The following is a 19,447-nucleotide window of genomic DNA, read 5'->3' on the forward strand; positions in this document are numbered from 1 at the left end:
TCTTTCATGAAAATCGTTATTTTGAACTCTTTCAGGTCAATTACTTATCTCCATCTTATTAAGATCTATTTCTCAAGTTTTATCTTCTATATTCATGTTTATTCATTTTCCTCAACACTCTGTTGGTTTCTGTACATTAGATCAAAGAGCCACTTCTCCCAGTCTTGACAGAGTGGTCTTGTTTAGACAAAACTTGCCATTCAGTCTGAGTTCTTGATTATCTCTCAAACCTTTGAGACTGTCCAAACCACCTTCTTTGTTCTTAATATCTGCTACTAGTTGGGAATCTGCCAAAACCTGTCAATGTTACAAAGGGGAGGATCTATCAGTACCTAGACGTAGGCTGACTGGAAGCTGGGCTTTTAAAGTATGTAAATAGACTTTTTCTAGGGGAAGACTGCAAGATGGGGGTCTCTGCCTGTGCTGAGCCCTGACTGGTTTCTGTGTTTGTTGTAGTCCCGAGGGACCCGCAAACACAAGCCCTGCTGGCCACCAGAGCCAAGCAATTGAGGGGTGCATTCTCTGGGTAGCAGCCCCAAAAGCCAGGGCACTGGCTTGCAAGGTTCTCCCAGGGAAACACCAGGGACTTAAAATGGGCCAGAGGGAGAATGCAGATATGGTTCCCATCTGCCTCCCCAGTCTCCATGGAGGATCACAGTCAGCCTCTAGAGGTGTGCTGAATTAGAAGTCTGAGCCTCAGGCTGCAGCTTTTAAGAGCTGCAAATCGATCTCCCTTAGCTAGTATTTATTGTCAGCTTACCATTGCTAGCTAATCCTTACATTCACTGTATCTACATAATAAAACAAGTGGTTAAGTCACTTGTTAGGTTGGTTCATAATTACATGTTGAGAGTTTACCTTCAGATGCTGTACTTTATAGTTTTAGCTTTGGTTATCCCATTCTACAAATGTCTACCATCTTCAAAGTGCTAAAGATAGGTTTAAAAGGACCCAGCAATTCCACTCCTTATATCCAAGAGAATGGAAAACATATGTCCACATAAAAACTTGTACATGTTTACAGCAGCATTATTCATAATAGCCAAAAAGTGAAAAGAACCTAAATAATCATCAGCCAATGAATGCATAAACAAATGTATATCTCCACACAATTGAACATTATTTGACCATAAAGAGGAATGAAGTACTGATACATGCTACATCATACATGAACCTTGAAAACATTATGCTAAAAGAAGGCAGACACAGAGGCCACACATTGTAGGGTTCCATTTATATGAAATGTCCATAATACGCAAATCCATAGAGAGAGGGAGTAGATTAGTGTTTGGCAGGAGCTGAAGGGAAAGGAGGTGAGTCGTGATTGCTAATGGGTATAGAGTTAATTTGGGGGATGATGCAATGTTCTGAAATTACATAGTGGGGAGGGTCGTACAACTCTGTATATACACTAAAAATCAACTGTATATTTAAAAGGATCAGTATTACGCGATTTCTATCTTAATGCTGTTATTTAAAACTAAAAAGTCATTAACGTGATTTCATATTTCTTACATGCTCAAGGTCAATTGATGCAACTTTCAAATGAGCATGAAAGAAAGGTCTATGTTACTTAGCTAAAGAGAATCAGAGAATCTTCATACTAAGTACTGCTGATATATATATATATATAATGGATTAGCTACTTTATCCTTATCTGGGAAAAATTACAAGTATAGGTAGCTGCAATCTGGAAAGAATTACTAGAGGCTACAATTCTTTTAAAAAGAGAATTATTCTCAGCAATATGAAAATAAAAACTTATAAGGAACTGCCCATGGATGACAAGTCTGACAGTTAATGTTAGACAAAGGTTTACACGGATATATATTTTTAAATTTACAGCACATGGAAACCCAGAACAAAAAATATTTATATTCTATATATTATCTTCCATAGTTCAGTTTCCTCTCTAGTCTAGGTACTCTCCAAATGGCATTTTTATGGAAGGTGATGATTGCTCTCCCTTGAGAAACCATCAGTGTTCCTCCTGGTATGAGCTGGAGACAGTCACAGATGACAAAAGGCAGTCTCTGTCCGTAGCAGCTTGGTCCCTGCACCAGGGCCAACGCTGCAAAACATAAGCTAGTGCACATGGAATTTCTTTTAAATCAAAAGAATCCAGTCTAGCCCTTCATTCTCTGATTGCCACTTTAGGTTTGTGCTTTTCAGTGCATGAAATGAGAATAGGCTGTTGCCTGCAACATGCTTCAGACCACAGTGATGCCACAGGGAATATGTTTGCATGATTGCTTAGAGCTTTAAAAGAGAAAGAGAACACCAAACTTCTTGCAAAATGGAAGAAGATAACAGTCAGTCTTCAAGATCTTTGGCTAAAGTTTCACAGATGAATTGTAAGGTACGCTGGTATAAAAAAGCATCTTTTTTCTTTGGCTTACAAATGTTCAAATGGTCAACATCCACAGGAATTAGATCTCCAATGCCTAAATCTGAAGAAAACAAAAATGTCAAAATCTAAGTAAAAATACAGGCTTCCCCTGTCAATACCGCACGAGGACAGTTGGGTGGTTCCAAATGTGATTTGGTGGTGCTAATGGACTCTAAAAAGATAAAGGAACCGGAAGTGTGACCATTGCTAAACTACATGTGACTAATCACATGAGAATGGATTCTCAGGTATAATTTTATGCTTTTCATAAACTCTTTGTAGAATATATGTGTTCTGGCCTACTTGCTAACAGTGAACAGAACCTGAGTAGTATCATCCTCAAAACCTTTACATATTTGCATGTTATTACAAATTATTCCACGGTTCTTTTAACCACCTCTTTTTCTAGAGTTTATGTTGTTATACTTCATAACGAGCTCCCTTATCCTGACAAGAATGGGAACGTCTCACATGGGATCCATCTTTCACTCTACCAGGGTAAGATGATTTAGTGCTTGAGAGATCTAATAGAGTTTCTGATGTTTCAGCCTAACAAAGTCCACCTAGCTGGAAGTGACAAGAGGTCCTAGTTCCAAAGTCCTTTTTTTAAGTTCTTCAACCCATGAACTCCTCACCCTATGGGGTATTACTTTGCGGTAAAGTCTCTTTAGGCTCCACTAAAGAGTATTAAGCCTTTCATTTTATTTAGATAATACATAATGGACTTAGGACAAAACTTGTTATACAGGCTGAAGAACCATCTGCCAGGCACCCCAGATCCACACTGTCCCTGAGAGCCCTCAGTATGGCCAAATACCACCAGATAGCACCCAGCCCTGTATCAGAGGTGATCCAGTTGACCAGGTGAGGGAAAAGCGGTTCAAGAAGGGAAATGTGTGGGTTATATACTACATACAGAGTAATATCGGAGGCTATAAAGAGAATTAAGATTTGGGCCCTACCCTCAAAGAGCCTGTGATACGTTATAATACATCACAGTAACAGGTATTGGTTATTTCCAGTATTATAAAAAAAACAAACAAACTGGTGTTTAAATATTCCCCATCTAAGATTCCAACGGAAAAAAAAAAAAATACAATCCTCCATTTACTAAAGCTTCCACATTTTTAGCTGCATGTAGAAACCTTTAACAAATCAATCATCAGTCTGTTAAATGAAATGCTCCTTTGGTTCGGACAGAAGGGCTCTGTATTCTTACTTTCATGCGACAGAGCTCACTGGTTATGGCTTAGAAGCAGCCAATGAACCCTGGCCAGCTAGTCAGTTAAATGCAGGGATGGAGAGGAGTAATGCCAAGGTTGTATGTTGGCAGAGAAATTTTAATCTATAGCTGAAAATAATCATAGAATCTAGATCTTCTTAAAACTGTCTCCTTAGCTGAGAAGCTGAACATAAAAACGGGTTGCTTCCGATTAAATATAGGTACCACCAACTAGGCATCTCATAGGGAACAAATTTCGCAAGAGTGAATACCTGCTGATTCCACAGGTACCACATGCAGTTTAATCATGCTACCAATGTAAGTTGGCAGTGTTTCCACGAAATTCAGCACCTGGAAGTTTTTGTCTTTAGCAAACTCCAGAAAGTCATCCTGTAGTGTTTTAAGTGCAGGAGAATCTGTAAAATTACAGAAAACAAGACTGTGACAAATTGTTTACCCAATTCATAATAAAATGTACTAAAGAGAAAATTAGGGTCCTGATGAAAGTTCGTGGCTTTTTTCTCCTTCCCAAGAAGCCGTTAAGATGAGACTAAAGAGCTAAAGCCACCCCAAAACTGACAGAGGCCAGCAGGCAGAGGGAGAGGTTCCACATGTTACTGGCTGACTGGAAGTATGTAGGGCAATGTGGAATGTGGGACTGAGGGGTCCCTCAGTGTGCTGGCTGGCACCTTCACCCTAAAGCCCAACCTCCCATCAACAGAGCCTGTCTCTAATCACAGAGTGCCTGTCCCCCAACCTCAACTAGGAAAAGGCAACCAGGACAGACCATATCCTAGAAGATACCCTACAACCTAAAAGAGACAGACCTGGTGAACAAAAAGAAAAGAAAGGGGGGAAAAAAAAACCTGGGCACAGAAGACACAGAACTCAGTGAAGAAACAGAAAAGAACTTTAAGAAAAACCTCTGATTAGTATCGTTAAAATGATTTCAAAAGAGTCAGAACAAGAAAGAGTTTGTGGAAAATAAAACAACTTCCAAAAATAAAGTTCAATAGAAGGTTTAGAAGATGAAGTAACTCTCCATAAAGCAGGAGAGCAAATCTGAACAAAAAGACAAGTGATATATTAAGGCTCAGCCAGGGGCTCCAAAGTGATCAATAGGTGTTCCAGAAAAGGAGAAAATGCTTATCAATCAAAATAAAGATAGTACATTATAATTACTATCCTGAAAATCTTAAGTTTGTTTACGTTTTAATAAGTTGACCTTCTGAACTCATGGAAAAAAGCAGTTCGTTGGTAATTTGGAGTAATACTTAAAATTTTAAATATTTAAGATAGTATTAAAATTGTCATATTTGAGCAAATAATGGCTTAAGGGAAAGTATCAAAGAAAAATCAAGCCTAAACTAAAAATTTTCTATGACAGTCTAAACATGATTTGTATACAAATAATAAAATGGGATCACTTCTTGGCCTTTTGGCTAAGACCAAGTGCAAATAATAAAATGGGATAATATAGCCAAGTTAGACACTTTCTTCCTCCTTGTCCTGTATAACTAATATTATAATACAATCCCAATTCCCTTCATGACAGAAGGTAAATATTACCCTTGCTGAGTTCTTTGACTTCCAAGGAGGGAAAGAGAAGATAGCGAATATTAACAGAGTATTCAGCCAGATGGGATCCATGATGAGGGACGCTATAAAAAATTATTCCTCTGGTATTGTTTATAACAGTACTCATTTCTGGCTTCTTAGAGGCTTCCAACAGCATCTTTTTGACAAGAAGACCTAGTTGTACAAAGAAAAAGAATGCATGAGCTGTTTTTCTTCCTTCCATTATTAAAAAAAAAAAAAAAAAAAAAAAAAAGCGGGGCAGGGGGGTGGTGGTAGGGAACATATACACAAAAAAAGATGTTTCTTTTAAAAGTTTAAACAATTCTCTATAGTCCAACAGACAGGGCTTTAAAATATTAGCACTTGATAATGTAGAATACAGATGTCCCTTTAACAGCATGGTTTGAACGTACAGGTCCACTCATAATGGATTTCGTACAGTACTGTTAATATATCTTCTCATGATCTTATTTATTGTAAGAATACAGTACGGTATACATACACAAGACATATTTATTGACCGTTATCAGTAAGGCATCTGGTCAACAGTACGCTATCAGTAGCTAAGTTTTGGGGGAGTCAGAAGTTATATGCAGATTTTTGACTATGCAGGGGTTAGTGCCCCTAGTCCTCATGCTATTCCAGGGCCAACTGTATAGAACACAAGCCTACAAACAGGTAAGATTCTACAAACTCACCTGAAATGCAGATCTTCTATCACAGGATGCACTGTCCCACAGAAGGAGTGCCGGGCATTGCTATTTGGGGTGTCCATCAATGAAGTACATATGCAGTACTAGTCTCCCCATCCTGCCCACAGTGACCCACTAATGGCCACACAATGAGGACAGTACTAATATTCAAAAGAGAGTCCCCTAAAGCTTAACCCCCAAGGAAAACAAACCTTCCGTAGGCAAATGCACCCAGGAAGGCACCATCTCTTCTGTCCTCCTACCCTGGGCTTGAAGCTGATGATGCAACACAAAGGTCACTTAGATGGTGACAGTAGACCTCTGCGGACACAAACGGCTACATCTTCCTTTCTCTCAGAAAAAGCCCAACTCTGAGTCTGCAATCCTGAGCGTTTCGTCAGATAAACGAGGTCAGAGGCTGCAACAAGGCCCATTGCAGGGCAGCTGGTGAAAACTCGCAGAGAAAGGGGGTGGGGAGTGGGCTGGGAGGGGCAGGGGATGTTGCTTAGCAAGCCTACACCAGGTCCCAGATGCCATCACACCTCCCCTTCAGCAGGGCTGTGGGCTCCGCAGTGGTCGGGGGAGCAGGGAAGCGGGGAGCACAAGGACCAGCCAGGAATGCTGAGGGATATTTATAGTCAGGCTTATATAAGCCATAGACTGCTTCTGCTGTTTACTGATTCTCACTACATGAAATCATGATGTTGTCAAACTCCTGTTCCTTGTGGTCCCCTTTTGGAAAAACAAATAGCAGGGAAGGAGAGGAGAGTAATTTAAAAACTTAGCCACGGCCAAAAACGTTAATTTGGGGGGAAAGGGCCAGTGTTAAGTGAAACAGCTGGGGTGACTCAGCTCCAAAAGCCTCACAGCGCTGGCTTCACAGCGATGAAACGTACTTACCTCCCATGCTGTGTGACACCCAAATGACCGGCCTGTCCCCAACACCAGCAGCTCTGAGCTTCCTCAGAAGCTCGTCGCTCCTGAATGCAATGGACTTCCTGAACGAAAAGAAACCAGCAGGAATAACCTGGGGCTACTGCCTCCCCGCCACAAATTTCATTCTCCAATTTTTTAAGACAAGAACTTTTTTGGGCCAATACCATACACTACATTTTGGGGTCAGGAATACCCCTATTCTCTCTGCTTGATTTCTACAACTGCTCATTCCCCATTTCTTAGTCACACTGGCATAACTGGGAATATCTAGGCCCAGAACAGGCCACTTGTTTACTCAACAAGCAGGGGTTGAGCATCTAATATGCGTGGGGCAATTTTTACAAGTCAAGCTCGGGTCTCGCACCAACTGCTCCCACCACTTAGGATGTGTGTCCTTTCTCATTATGTGGCCTGAAAATAACACCATGTTGTCTCTTGTGAGTTCACCTATGTGGTCACCTGCCATTGCTGGTTGTATTTATGCTGCAAACATTAAGCTTTCGTCATTTTGGTTATTTAGAAATACCAGAAAGCTATCAGAATCAGAAAATTCAAAGTAATTTTCAAGCAAAAAGGGAACTTCAAAACTATGTAGTCTGGTAGTTTTAAACTGTTTATCTAGGGGTGCCTGGGTGGCTCAGTCGGTTGAGTGTCCGACTTCAGCTCAGGTGATGATCTCACGGTCCCTGAGTTCAAGGCCTGGGTTGGGCTCTGTGCTGACAGCTCAGAGCCTGGAGCCTGCTTCGGATTCTGTGTCTCCCTCTCTCTCTGCCCCTAACCCACTCATGCTCTGTCTCTCTCTGCCTCAAGAATAAATAAAAAATATTAAAAAAAATTTTTTTTTAAATAAAAATAAACTATAGATATAGAATCCTTTCCTTGCAATAAAGGTTTGTCAGAGTTCCTCCAGGTGAAATGGGGAAGGACCCTTGAGCTCTTGCCCCCTGGCCCTCAGAACACTTCTCTGGCACCTAAGTGGGAGCCGTTCACCAGTGACAATCAGTTTGGTAACAGTGATTCCGACCAACTCTCTCAATTTGCAGACCAAGACTCCCAGACAAGTTAGATGGCTTGTTGATCACACAGTGGGTCAGAGGTAGAATCAGCTACAGTCTTGGTCCTGGAGCCAAGAGGTCCAGGGCTCCTTCATGTATATACAGTCAGCACATGTGACCTACAAGTGACACCGGGAGCCTACAGTGCTCAGCATCTTTTTCTTTGCTTCCTTTAGTCAATATACTTGTGAACACGAAAGGAAAAAGCTTCACGTTTACTTCTGAGAGTAAAGGAGACTTTGCTATAGAATCCACTGGTCCTTACTATGAGAATAGTTACAAATGAACCACTTTAGGAATCCAACATTGACGCTGTATCTAAGCCTTATACTATTTCATTGTTTATATATTACTAACTCCTTCTAGAAGGAAGAGAAAAAAGGCTAGGGTTTTCATAATAAAATTCTGTCTGTGGCATCAAAAGCTAAAGCCCCTCTCCCCACCCCAGAGGGTCCACTTGTGGCCTGGACCCTGGCCCTTCCTCCCAGCCCACAGCTTCCTCTGTTACCTTTCCATCGGGCACCTCGTTCTCCAGTCGCTCAGGCTGGTGTCATACTCCACAGATATAATTCGGAGAGCAGGACAGTCTCTTGCCAACCATGTCTATATAATTAAAAGGTACAAAAGAACATATATGAATTTCCACTGCTTCAGTTATTTCCTAGTAATTGATACCTGTAACTAAAGGTCACTGTAATACTGACGACTAATAAACATAGCGTTAGAATAAAGTTTAAAGGTGACTAGAAAACCAGTTCCAACGTTTTATCTTTTTATGTCTCTGGTCACAAGGTGGCACCAATATTTATAAGCATAAGGCCAATGCAAATTTCCAGAACATATTCTCAATTTTAATGCACTATAGCCAAAAGCAAGGAGTTCCTGGAATCCAGATCAAATTAGATTTTGGAGAGCACTTACTAGAAAGTTATGATCTCAGCACAGAGAATATGACGGTTGAAGATTTGACCTGGAACTCAGAGATACTAATTGAGTCACAGTTGTCTGTGGACCCAGGGTCTATCGTACTTCAGTGTTGCTAGAGACCAAGTGCAAACCATTCTTTGCGGGATAAGCCTCTGTGAAGGTGAGGAAGCCACGGTGGGACAAAGTCCAAGAAACTGCACATGTGCAACAACCGTGTTCACTGAACTTTAGGTATATTCCACTGGACGCATTCATCTCAGAGTTAAGGCTCTCAGAAGAAATGTCATCAAGGAAATCCAAAGTAGAATTATTTCTTCAAAGTATTTGTTTTTATAATTATTAAAGTCACAGAACTAGCTAACTATTATGAATGTGTTATGGGTTATATTTTTAATAGGAGTGAACAAATACTAGCCCTCACCCATTTTTTAACTTAGTGAAATACTCCTTGAGAGTTATAGCCCACACCCTGATCAGAAATTACACAACAGAAGGCAGGGTGACAAGCCGAGCTGTTCAGGAATATACTACGAATGTCCCCAAGGAACAGAAAATCTGCACGGAAGAAAAATCCCAGTAGAAAGAGAAAAATAAGCAAATCACAATGAGGCCCTGACAGCTGGAGACACCAATGTGTCATGAAGAAGGTGGCCTAACCAAAGTCAGCACTTCCTTACCTTAGGCCAACATGTTGTATACCTGGCATCGTCCTCTAAAATCTTTTCAGTTAAAAGCTGCTCATTGTCCTGCTGGCGCCATGTTTTGAATGCTGCTCCCATAAGGCCATGAATAAAAAGGACATCTGCTTTAATGGGCTGACTGACGGGGGAGAGAGTTTTAAAAAGAAGCAGAATAAACGCATTACTGCTTGGGAAAGAATCTACACAGCACTCTGTGGATGGTGCTTAGCAAGCTTATATGACAGCAAATAAAACCACGAAGGCAGGCCGTGTAAGCACAGGTGCGCCAAGGATCCCTGTAAGGAGTCTGGGCACAGAGACATGGAGCGTGCTTGCTACTCTATAAAAGTGGACACAGATCCAGCCAATAGACCAACCAAAGTCAACTGGAATAAGTTTGGTGACTAATGAAGCGACATATGTCATAGACTGCCCTCCAAAGAATTTCATGAGAATACTCCACAAATCAATAAAAGTATTTAAGAAATTAAGTTAGCGTAGTTTCAAATTGAGTATGCATGAGAGATTTTTTAAAACTTATCAAGGGAAATGTTTAGCAGAAATGAGATTTTAAAGTAATTTATTGTCTTTAGATAGGACATTTTTAAAAACTGGACATAGCGTATTACTTGTAAGTTATTTATAGTACCCGCACAATTATGCAATACATATAAAATACATTTCCATATTATTTGTTTATAAATTGGAATTATCCAGGCAATCCGTTTTTCAATTAAATGTTTTTACTATTTTCTGAGGTATTATTTTTTTTTAATGTTTATTTATTTCAGAGAGAGAGAGACAGAGTGTGAGCAGGGTAGGGGCAGAGAGAGAGGGAGAACACAGAATCCAAAGCAGGCTCCAGGCTCTGAGCTGTCCGCACAGAGCATGACACAGGGCTCAAACCCACAAACCATGAGATCATGACCTGAGCCGAAATCAGATGCTTAACTGACTGAGCTACTCAGGCACTCCTCTGAGGTATTATTTTAAAGTGCCTGACAAGGGGCACCTGGATGGCTCAATTGGTTAAGGGTCTGACTCCTGATTTCAGCTCAGGTCATGATCTCAGGGTTCTGTTGAGATCGAGCCCTGCGAAAGGGCTCTGCGCTGACAGCAGGGAGCCTGCTTGGGATTCTCTCTCCCCCTCTCTCAAAATAAATAAAAACTTTTTAAAAAAATTCTAAATAAATAAATACATAAAGTACCTGACAAAAATCCCAGAAATATGTAAGTTTTTCATTGTGGTCCTTTCTATATTTACGATCTCAGCAATGATACAACTGGAAATGGTGACCAGATATAACCTTAAGGAGTAGGAGTCAAATTTATTACAACTTCTTCCTTCTAGTGCATGATTTTATAACTTGCATAAACTTTCTGCAGTCCTTTTGAGTTCTAGAACCAGACTAATAGGATTGCCTGCATAGAGTGTCCTATCTCCTTCCATGCAAACCAACCTCTACAATCCTAATCAGCTATTAACTCAGAACTCCAAGAACCCAGCAGTGAAACAAACAACCCACATTACAAAACTCAAGCGGGCCACACTCCAGGAGGTGAACACTATCTTACTGAAGGCCGGCCCTTGGTGTAAAATCACGCTGATAATTTAGCCAGTTCCATACTTTCATGACAGCCTGCAATTCTTCTGAGGTTATTATGGACAAGCGGAGTCAGTATATAAGGTTATCAGGATTATCTGTAAGGCATTTAACATCTAAATTACGCAGAAATAAAATAAAAAGATAAGCCCTCTAGGCTTTACCTCCCCACAGGAGACAAAGCGACACCATTTGCTTTCTTACCTTGTGCGATACTGGGGGTGTAGTACGTACACGCCGTCCTGGTATTTTTCTCGCATGGTCTCTCGGTCTAGATTAGCCAGGGTTCTGGCAGCATGTGAGGCCTCCATTATGCGGGGAGACTTCATTGCTTCTGCCAGTACAGAAACCCAACCTGGTGAGAAGAACAAGCTCCTAAATGCCGACGCTACTCCATCTCAGACTATGAGCGGTTTCTGGCTGAAAATAACAGGAGAAAGGCAGACTCCAGCGTCTGTCTCACAGAAAAGAGCGACTACTCCAACTCCATTCTGCCCTAAGGTCCTCTGGGTCCCACAGCACGTCATGTCCCAAGCCAGGTACCCTCTCCTCTATAGGAGGTCTCAAAGAAGGTAGGGGTTTAAGAGCCATTTTCTTTATTTAGAAAATCTAACAAAAGTTGCAATGACTAGAGATGTCATCAACGGTAAGAAAATAGGGTATTTTGCTTTCAGCAAGAATTATTAAACTCAGTAATTTTAATACTAGTTATTTCATCCCGATTGTCAGTCACATTAGCAGTGTTTAATGCACATAAGAAACGATTTCTTTATAATGAGCTTGCTTAGAAATAACAAGTATTGGCAATGATGTGGAAAAAAAAGGAAACCTGGTGGGAATGTGAGCTGGTATAGCCAATGTGGACAACAGTACGAAGGTTCATCAAAAAATTAAAAATAGAATTATCATAGGATCTAGTAATTCCTCTACTGGGTATTTACCCAAATGAAACAAAAACACTAATTCAAAAAGACATAGGTCCCCCTATGTATACTGAATTATTTATAATATGGAAGAGCAAGATATGGAAACAACTCAAGTGTCCATCCACAGATAAGTGGATAAAGAAGATGTGGTATATATGCAGAATATTGCCCAGCCTTAAAAAAAAAAAAAAAAAAAAAAAAGGAATCTTGCCATTTGCAATGACATGGCTGCAGTTAGAGGGTATCCTGCTAAGTGAAATAAGTCAGAGACAAATAGTATATGATTTCACTCATATGTGAAATTTAAGAAACGAAAACAGAAAAAAGAGACAAACTAAAAAAAAAGACTTAGCTATAGAGAAGAAACTGATGGTTGCCAGAGGGGCCGGTGTGGGGGGATGGGAGAAACAGGTGAAGGGGATAAAGAGGACACTTATAAGCACTGAGTAACGTACAATGGGTGAACATATTGTACACCTGAAACTAATATAACACTGTACATTAGGTTTCAATTTTAAAAAATAATATTAAAAAAGTAATAGTGCTTGATATATGAAAGTCTGTAAAACATGGGGTTCAGGAAGGAAACGTTTTTTTCTCAGCTCAGAGATTCACAGTATTTGACAGCTATTTGACTTCTCAATGACCTTTTTTTTTGTTAACTCTACCCCCGACATAGGGCTCAAACTCAAGACCCAGAGATCAAGAGTTGGCTCCAGCAACTGGGCCAGCCAGGTGCCCCTAATATATACATGCTATATACTTTATATTGCACTTTTTTTCTTCAACAACATAGGATTATACTACAATATGGCTACAGTATGGGTTGTTTTTTAAGTTTATTTATTTAGGTAATCTCTATACCCAACGTGGGGCTTAAACTCACAACCTGGAGATCAAGAGTTACATGCTGTACTGACTGAACCAGCCAGGTGCCCCCAAAACATTATTTTTTAAAGAGACACAAAGCCATACTCTGTGCAATATGGCTTCATTTATTTTTCATGTTTTTGGTACTTAAAACATGACACTTTTTGCACATAAATATGTATGGAAGTGCATGTAAACACACGCCCACGCATGCACACACACACCTATAAAGGCACCTAGTTTGGTGCCTGGTCATCACCTCATAGGAGGGAGTTGGGTTGGGGAGGGCTCCGTAAAAAGGTGGGTTTAACTTTTTTGCTCTATGTTCTCTGAAGTTATTTACCAGGAGAATCTATTCACATGTTATTTATATAACTTAAAATAATACAACATGGACCTTGAGGGCAGAAAGATTTGGGCTTAAAATTTCTGTCCCCTACCGATGCTGTGGAATCTCAGTCAAGTTACTTGGGCCGGAAGAAGGTTCTAATAAATAAATCCAAATAAAAACTGCATTTACCAAGCCCAGCAGGCACTCAGCTGTCCCCATGTCCTCCTCCCACGCTCCGTGGCAAAAGTGTTAAGGATCAGTGTGATGATAGGCAGCCAGTATTTAATAACCCAGAAGTCTCAGACCGAATCATCATTTTTTAACAATATTCAAATTTGTAACATCAAAAAAAAAATGTCCCTTCAAAATGTTCTAAAGAATGCTTTATGGGAGAGGGAAGATGGCGGCATAGGAGGACGCTGGGCTCACCGTGCGTCCTGCCGATCACTTAGATTCCACCTACACCTGCCTAAAGAACCCAGAAAACCGCCAGAAGATTAGCAGAACGGAGTCTCCGGAACCAAGCGCCGACGAGAGGCCCACGGAAGAGGGAAGGAAGGGCGGCGGGGCGGTGCTCGCTCCACGGACTGGCGGGAGGGAGCCGGGGCGGAGGGGCGGCTCGCCGGCCAAGCAGAGCCCCCGAGTCTGGCTGGCAAAAGCGGAGGGGCCGGACGGACTGTGTTCCGACAGCAAGCGCGACTTAGCGTCTGGGAGGTCAGAAGTTAACAGCTCCGCTCGGAAAGCGGGAAGGCTGGAGGACAAAGGGAGGGAGAGCTGCTGAGCCCCCGGACGGCAGAGCTCAGCTTGGCGGGGAACAAAGGCGCTCGCCAGCGCCATCTCCCCCACCCATCCCCCAGCCAAAATCCCAAAGGGAACCGGTTCCTGCCGGGGAACTTGCTTGCTCCGCACAAACACCCAACTCTGTGCTCCTGCGGAGCCAAACCTCCGGCAGCGGATCTGACTCCCTCCCGCTGCCACAGGGCCCCTCCTGAAGTGGATCACCTAAGGAGAAGCGAGCTAAGCCTGCCCCTCCCGCCCCCGTGCACCTTGCCTACCCACCCCAGCTAATACGCCAGATCCCCAGCACCACAAGCCTGGCAGTGTGCGAGTAGCCCAGACGGGCCACGCCACCCCACAGTGAATCCCACCCCGAGGAGAGGGGAAGAGAAGGCACACACCAGTCTGACTGTGGCCCCAGCGGTGGGCTGGGGGCAGACATCAGGGCGGACTGCGGCCCCGCCCACCAACTCCAGTTAGACACCACAGCACAGGGGAAGTGCCCTGCAGGTCCTCACCACTCCAGGGACTATCCAAAATGACCAGACGGAAGAATTCCCCTCAGAAGAAGCTCCAGGAAATAACAACAGCTAATGAACTGATCAAAAAGGATTTAAATAATATAACAGAAAGTGAATTTAGAATAATAGTCATAAAATTAATCGCTGGGCTTGAAAACAGTATAGAGGACAGCAGAGAATCTCTTGCTACAGAGATCAAGGGACTAAGGAACAGTCACGAGGAGCTGAAAAGCGCTTTAAACGAAATGCAAAACAAAATGGAAACGACGACGGCTAGGATTGAAGAGGCAGAGGAGAGAATAGGTGAACTAGAAGATAAAGTTATGGAAAAAGAGGAAGCTGAGAGAAAGAGAGATAAAAAAAATCCAGGAGTATGAGGGGAAAATTAGAGAACTAAGTGATACACTAAAAAGAAATAATATACGCATAATTGGTATCCGAGAGGAGGAAGAGAGAGGGAAAGGTGCTGAAGGGGTACTTGAAGAAATTATAGCTGAGAACTTCCCTGAACTGGGGAAGGAAAAAGGCATTGAAATCCAAGAGGCACAGAGAACTCCCTTCAGACGTAACTTGAATCGATCTTCTGCACGACATATCATAGTGAAACTGGCAAAATACAAGGATAAAGAGAAAATTCTGAAAGCAGCAAGGGATAAACGTGCCCTCACATATAAAGGGAGACCTATAAGATTCGTGACTGATCTCTCTTTTGAAACTTGGCAGGCCAGAAAGGATTGGCACGATATCTTCAGTGTGCTAAACAGAAAAAATATGCAGCCGAGAATCCTTTATCCAGCAAGTCTGTCATTTAGAATAGAAGGAGAGATAAAGGTCTTCCCAAACAAACAAAAACTGAAGGAATTTGTCACCACTAAACCAGCCCTACAAGAGATCCTAAGGGGGATCCTGTGAGACAAAGTACCAGAGACATCACTACAAGCATAAAAACATACAGACATCACAATGACTCTAAACCCGTATCTTTCCATAATAACACTGAATGTAAATGGATTAAATGCGCCAACCAAAAGACATAGGGTATCAGAATGGATAAAAAAACAAGACCCATCTATTTGCTGTCTACAAGAGACTCATTTTAGATCTGAGGACACCTTTAGATTGAGAGTGAGGGGATGGAGAACTATTTATCATGCTCCTGGAAGCCAAAAGAAAGCTGGAGTAGCCATACTTATATCAGACAAACTAGACTTTAAATTAAAGGCTGTAACAAGAGATGAAGAAGGGCATTATATAATAATTACAGGGTCTATCCATCAGGAAGAGCTAACAATTATTAATGTCTATGTGCCGAATACCGGAGCCCCCAAATATATAAAACAATTACTCATAAACATAAGCAACCTTATTGATAAGAATGTGGTCATTGCAGGGGACTTTAACACCCCACTTACAGAAATGGATAGATCATCTAGACACACGGTCAATAAAGAAACAAGGGCCCTGAATGATACATTGGATCAGATGGACTTGACAGATATATTTAGAACTCTGCATCCCAAAGCAACAGAATATACTTTCTTCTCGAGTGCACATGGAACATTCTCCAAGATAGATCATATACTGGGTCACAAAACAGCCCTTCATAAGTTTACAAGAATTGAAATTATACCATGCATACTTTCAGACCACAATGCTATGAAGCTTGAAATCAACCACAGGAAAAAGTCTGGAAAACCTCCAAAAGCATGGAGGTTAAAGAACACCCTACTAACGAATGAGTGGGTCAACCAGGCAATTAGAGAAGAAATTAAAAAATATATGGAAACAAACGAAAATGAAAATACAACAATCCAAATGCTTTGGGACGCAGCAAAGGCAGTCCTGAGAGGAAAATACATTGCAATCCAGGCCTATCTCAAGAAACAAGAAAAATCCCAAATACAAAATCTAACAGCACACCTAAAGGAAATAGAAGCAGAACAGCAAAGGCAGCCTAAACCCAGCAGAAGAAGAGAAATAATAAAGATCAGAGCAGAAATAAACAATATAGAATCTAAAAAAACTGTAGAGCAGATCAACGAAACCAAGAGTTGGTTTTTTGAAAAAATAAACAAAATTGACAAACCTCTAGCCAGGCTTCTCAAAAAGAAAAGGGAGATGACCCAAATAGATAAAATCATGAATGAAAATGGGATTATTACAACCAATCCCTCAGAGATACAAACAATTATCAGGGAATACTATGAAAAATTATATGCCAACAAATTGGACAAGCTGGAAGAAATGGACAAATTCCTAAACACCCACACTCTTCCAAAACTCAATCAGAAGGAAATAGAAAGCTTGAACAGACCCATAACCAGCGAAGAAATTGAATCGGTTATCAAAAATCTCCCAACAAATAAGAGTCCAGGACCAGATGGCTTCCCAGGGGAGTTCTACCAGACGTTTAAAGCAGAGATAATACCTATCCTTCTCAAGCTATTCCAAGAAATAGAAAGGGAAGGAAAACTTCCAGACTCATTCTATGAAGCCAGTATTACTTTGATTCCTAAACCAGACAGAGACCCAGTAAAAAAAGAGAACTACAGGCCAATATCCCTGATGAATATGGATGCAAAAATTCTCAATAAGATACTAGCAAATCGAATTCAATGGCATATAAAAAGAATTATTCACCATGATCAAGTGGGATTCATTCCTGGGATGCAGGGCTGGTTCAACATTCGCAAATCGATCAACGTGATACATCACATTAACAAAAAAAAAGAGAAGAACCATATGATCCTGTCAATCGATGCAGAAAAGGCCTTTGACAAAATCCAGCACCCTTTCTTAATAAAAACCCTTGAGAAAGTCGGGATAGAAGGAACATACTTAAAGATCATAAAGGCCATTTATGAAAAGCCCACAGCTAACATCATCCTCAACGGGGAAAAACTGAGAGCTTTTTCCCTGAGATCAGGAACACGACAGGGATGCCCACTGTCACCGCTGTTGTTTAATATAGTGCTGGAAGTTCTAGCATCAGCAATCAGACAACAAAAGGAAATCAAAGGCATCAAAATTGGCAAAGACGAAGTCAAGCTTTCGCTTTTTGCAGATGACATGATATTATACATGGAAAATCCGATAGACTCCACCAAAAGTCTGCTAGAACTGATACATGAATTCAGCAAAGTTGCAGGATACAAAATCAATGTGCAGAAATCAGTTGCATTCTTATACACTAACAATGAAGCAACAGAAAGACAAATAAAGAAACTGATCCCATTCACAATTGCACCAAGAAGCATAAAATACCTAGGAATAAATCTAACCAAAGATGTAAAAGATCTGTATGCTGAAAACTATAGAAAGCTTATGCAGGTAATTGAAGAAGATATAAAGAAATGGAAAGACATTCCCTGCTCATGGATTGGAAGAATAAATATTGTCAAAATGTCAATACTACCCAAAGCTATCTACACATTCAATGCAATCCCAATCAAAATTGCACCAGCATTCTTCTCGAAACTAGAACAAGCAATCCTAAAATTCATATGGAACCACAAAAGGCCCCGAATAGCCAAAGTAATTTTGAAGAAGAAGACCAAAGCAGGAGGCATCACAATCCCAGACTTTAGCCTCTACTACAAAGCTGTCATCATCAAGACAGCATGGTATCGGCACAAAAACAGACACATAGACCAATGCAATACAATAGAAACCCCAGAACTAGACCCACAAACGTATGGCCAACTCATCTTTGACAAAGCAGGAAAGAACATCCAATGGAAAAAAGACAGTCTCTTTAACAAATGGTGCTGGGAGAACTGGACAGCAACATGCAGAAGGTTGAAACTAGACCACTTTCTCAAACCATTCACAAAAATAAACTCAAAATGGATAAAGGACCTGAATGTGAGACAGGAAACCATCAAAACCTTAGAGGAGAAAGCAGGAAAAGACCTCTCTGACCTCAGCCGTAGCAATCTCTTACTCAACACATCCCCAAAGGCAAGGGAATTAAAAGCAAAAGTGAATTACTGGGACCTTATGAAGATAAAAAGCTTCTGCACAGCAAAGGAAACAACCAACAAAACGAAAAGGCAACCAACAGAATGGGAAAAGATATTTGCAAATGACATATCGGACAAAGGGCTAGTATCCAAAATCTATAAAGAGCTCACCAAACTCCACACCCGAAAAACAAATAACCCAGTGAAGAAATAGGCAGAAAACATGAATAGACACTTCTCTAAAGAAGACATCCGATGGCCAACAGGCACATGAAAAGATGTTCAACGTCGCTCCTTATCAGGGAAATACAAATCAAAACCACACTCAGATATCACCTCACGCCAGTCAGAGTGGCCAAAATGAACAAATCAGGAGACTATAGATGCTGGAGAGGATGTGGAGAAACGGGAACCCTCTTGCACTGTTGGTGGGAATGCAAATTGGTGCAGCTGCTCTGGAAAGCAGTGTGGAGGTTCCTCAGAAAATTAAAAATAGACCTACCCTATGACCCAGCAATAGCACTGCTAGGAATTTATCCAAGGGATACAGGAGTACTGATGCATAGGGGCACTTGTACCCCAATGTTTATAGCAGCACTCTCAACAACAACCAAATTATGGAAAGAGCCTAAATGTCCATCAACTGATGAATGGATAAAGAAATTGTGGTTTATATACACAATGGAATACTACGTGGCAATGACAAAAAATGAAATATGGCCTTTTGTAGCAACGTGGATGGAACTGGAGAGTGTGATGCTAAGTGAAATAAACCATACAGAGAAAGACAGATACCATATGGTTTCACTCTTATGTGGATCCTGAGAAACTTAACAGAAACCCATGGGGGAGGGGAAGAAAAAAAAAAAGAGGTTAGAGTGGGAGAGAGCCAAAGCATAAGAGACTGTTAAAAACTGAGCACAAACTGAAGGTTGATGGGGGGTGGGAGGGCGGGGGGGGGGGGGGGGGGGGGGGTT

At 41.2% G+C, this 19,447-nt stretch overlaps 1 protein-coding gene across 3 annotated transcripts in view; it reads right to left on the bottom strand.

Annotated features, from left to right (window-relative positions):
* Positions 1–1,214: 1,214 nt before the first annotated feature.
* SERAC1 (serine active site containing 1) overlaps positions 1,215–19,447 on the bottom strand; it is a 78,338-nt gene continuing 60,105 nt past the window's right edge. For all 3 annotated transcript variants that reach the window (XM_049653122.1, XM_049653123.1, XM_049653121.1), the window contains 7 exons: positions 11,288–11,438; positions 9,477–9,618; positions 8,381–8,475; positions 6,782–6,879; positions 5,181–5,363; positions 3,884–4,027; positions 1,215–2,450 (listed from right to left, as the gene is read on the bottom strand). In XM_049653122.1, the coding sequence (XP_049509079.1) occupies positions 2,314–2,450; positions 3,884–4,027; positions 5,181–5,363; positions 6,782–6,879; positions 8,381–8,475; positions 9,477–9,618; positions 11,288–11,438 (950 nt within the window). In that variant the 3' untranslated portion in view covers positions 1,215–2,313. The remainder of the gene's footprint in view (positions 2,451–3,883; positions 4,028–5,180; positions 5,364–6,781; positions 6,880–8,380; positions 8,476–9,476; positions 9,619–11,287; positions 11,439–19,447) is intronic.

The sequence above is a fragment of the Panthera uncia genome, assembly GCF_023721935.1.
Source record: "Panthera uncia isolate 11264 chromosome B2 unlocalized genomic scaffold, Puncia_PCG_1.0 HiC_scaffold_24, whole genome shotgun sequence".
NCBI lineage: Eukaryota > Metazoa > Chordata > Mammalia > Carnivora > Felidae > Panthera > Panthera uncia.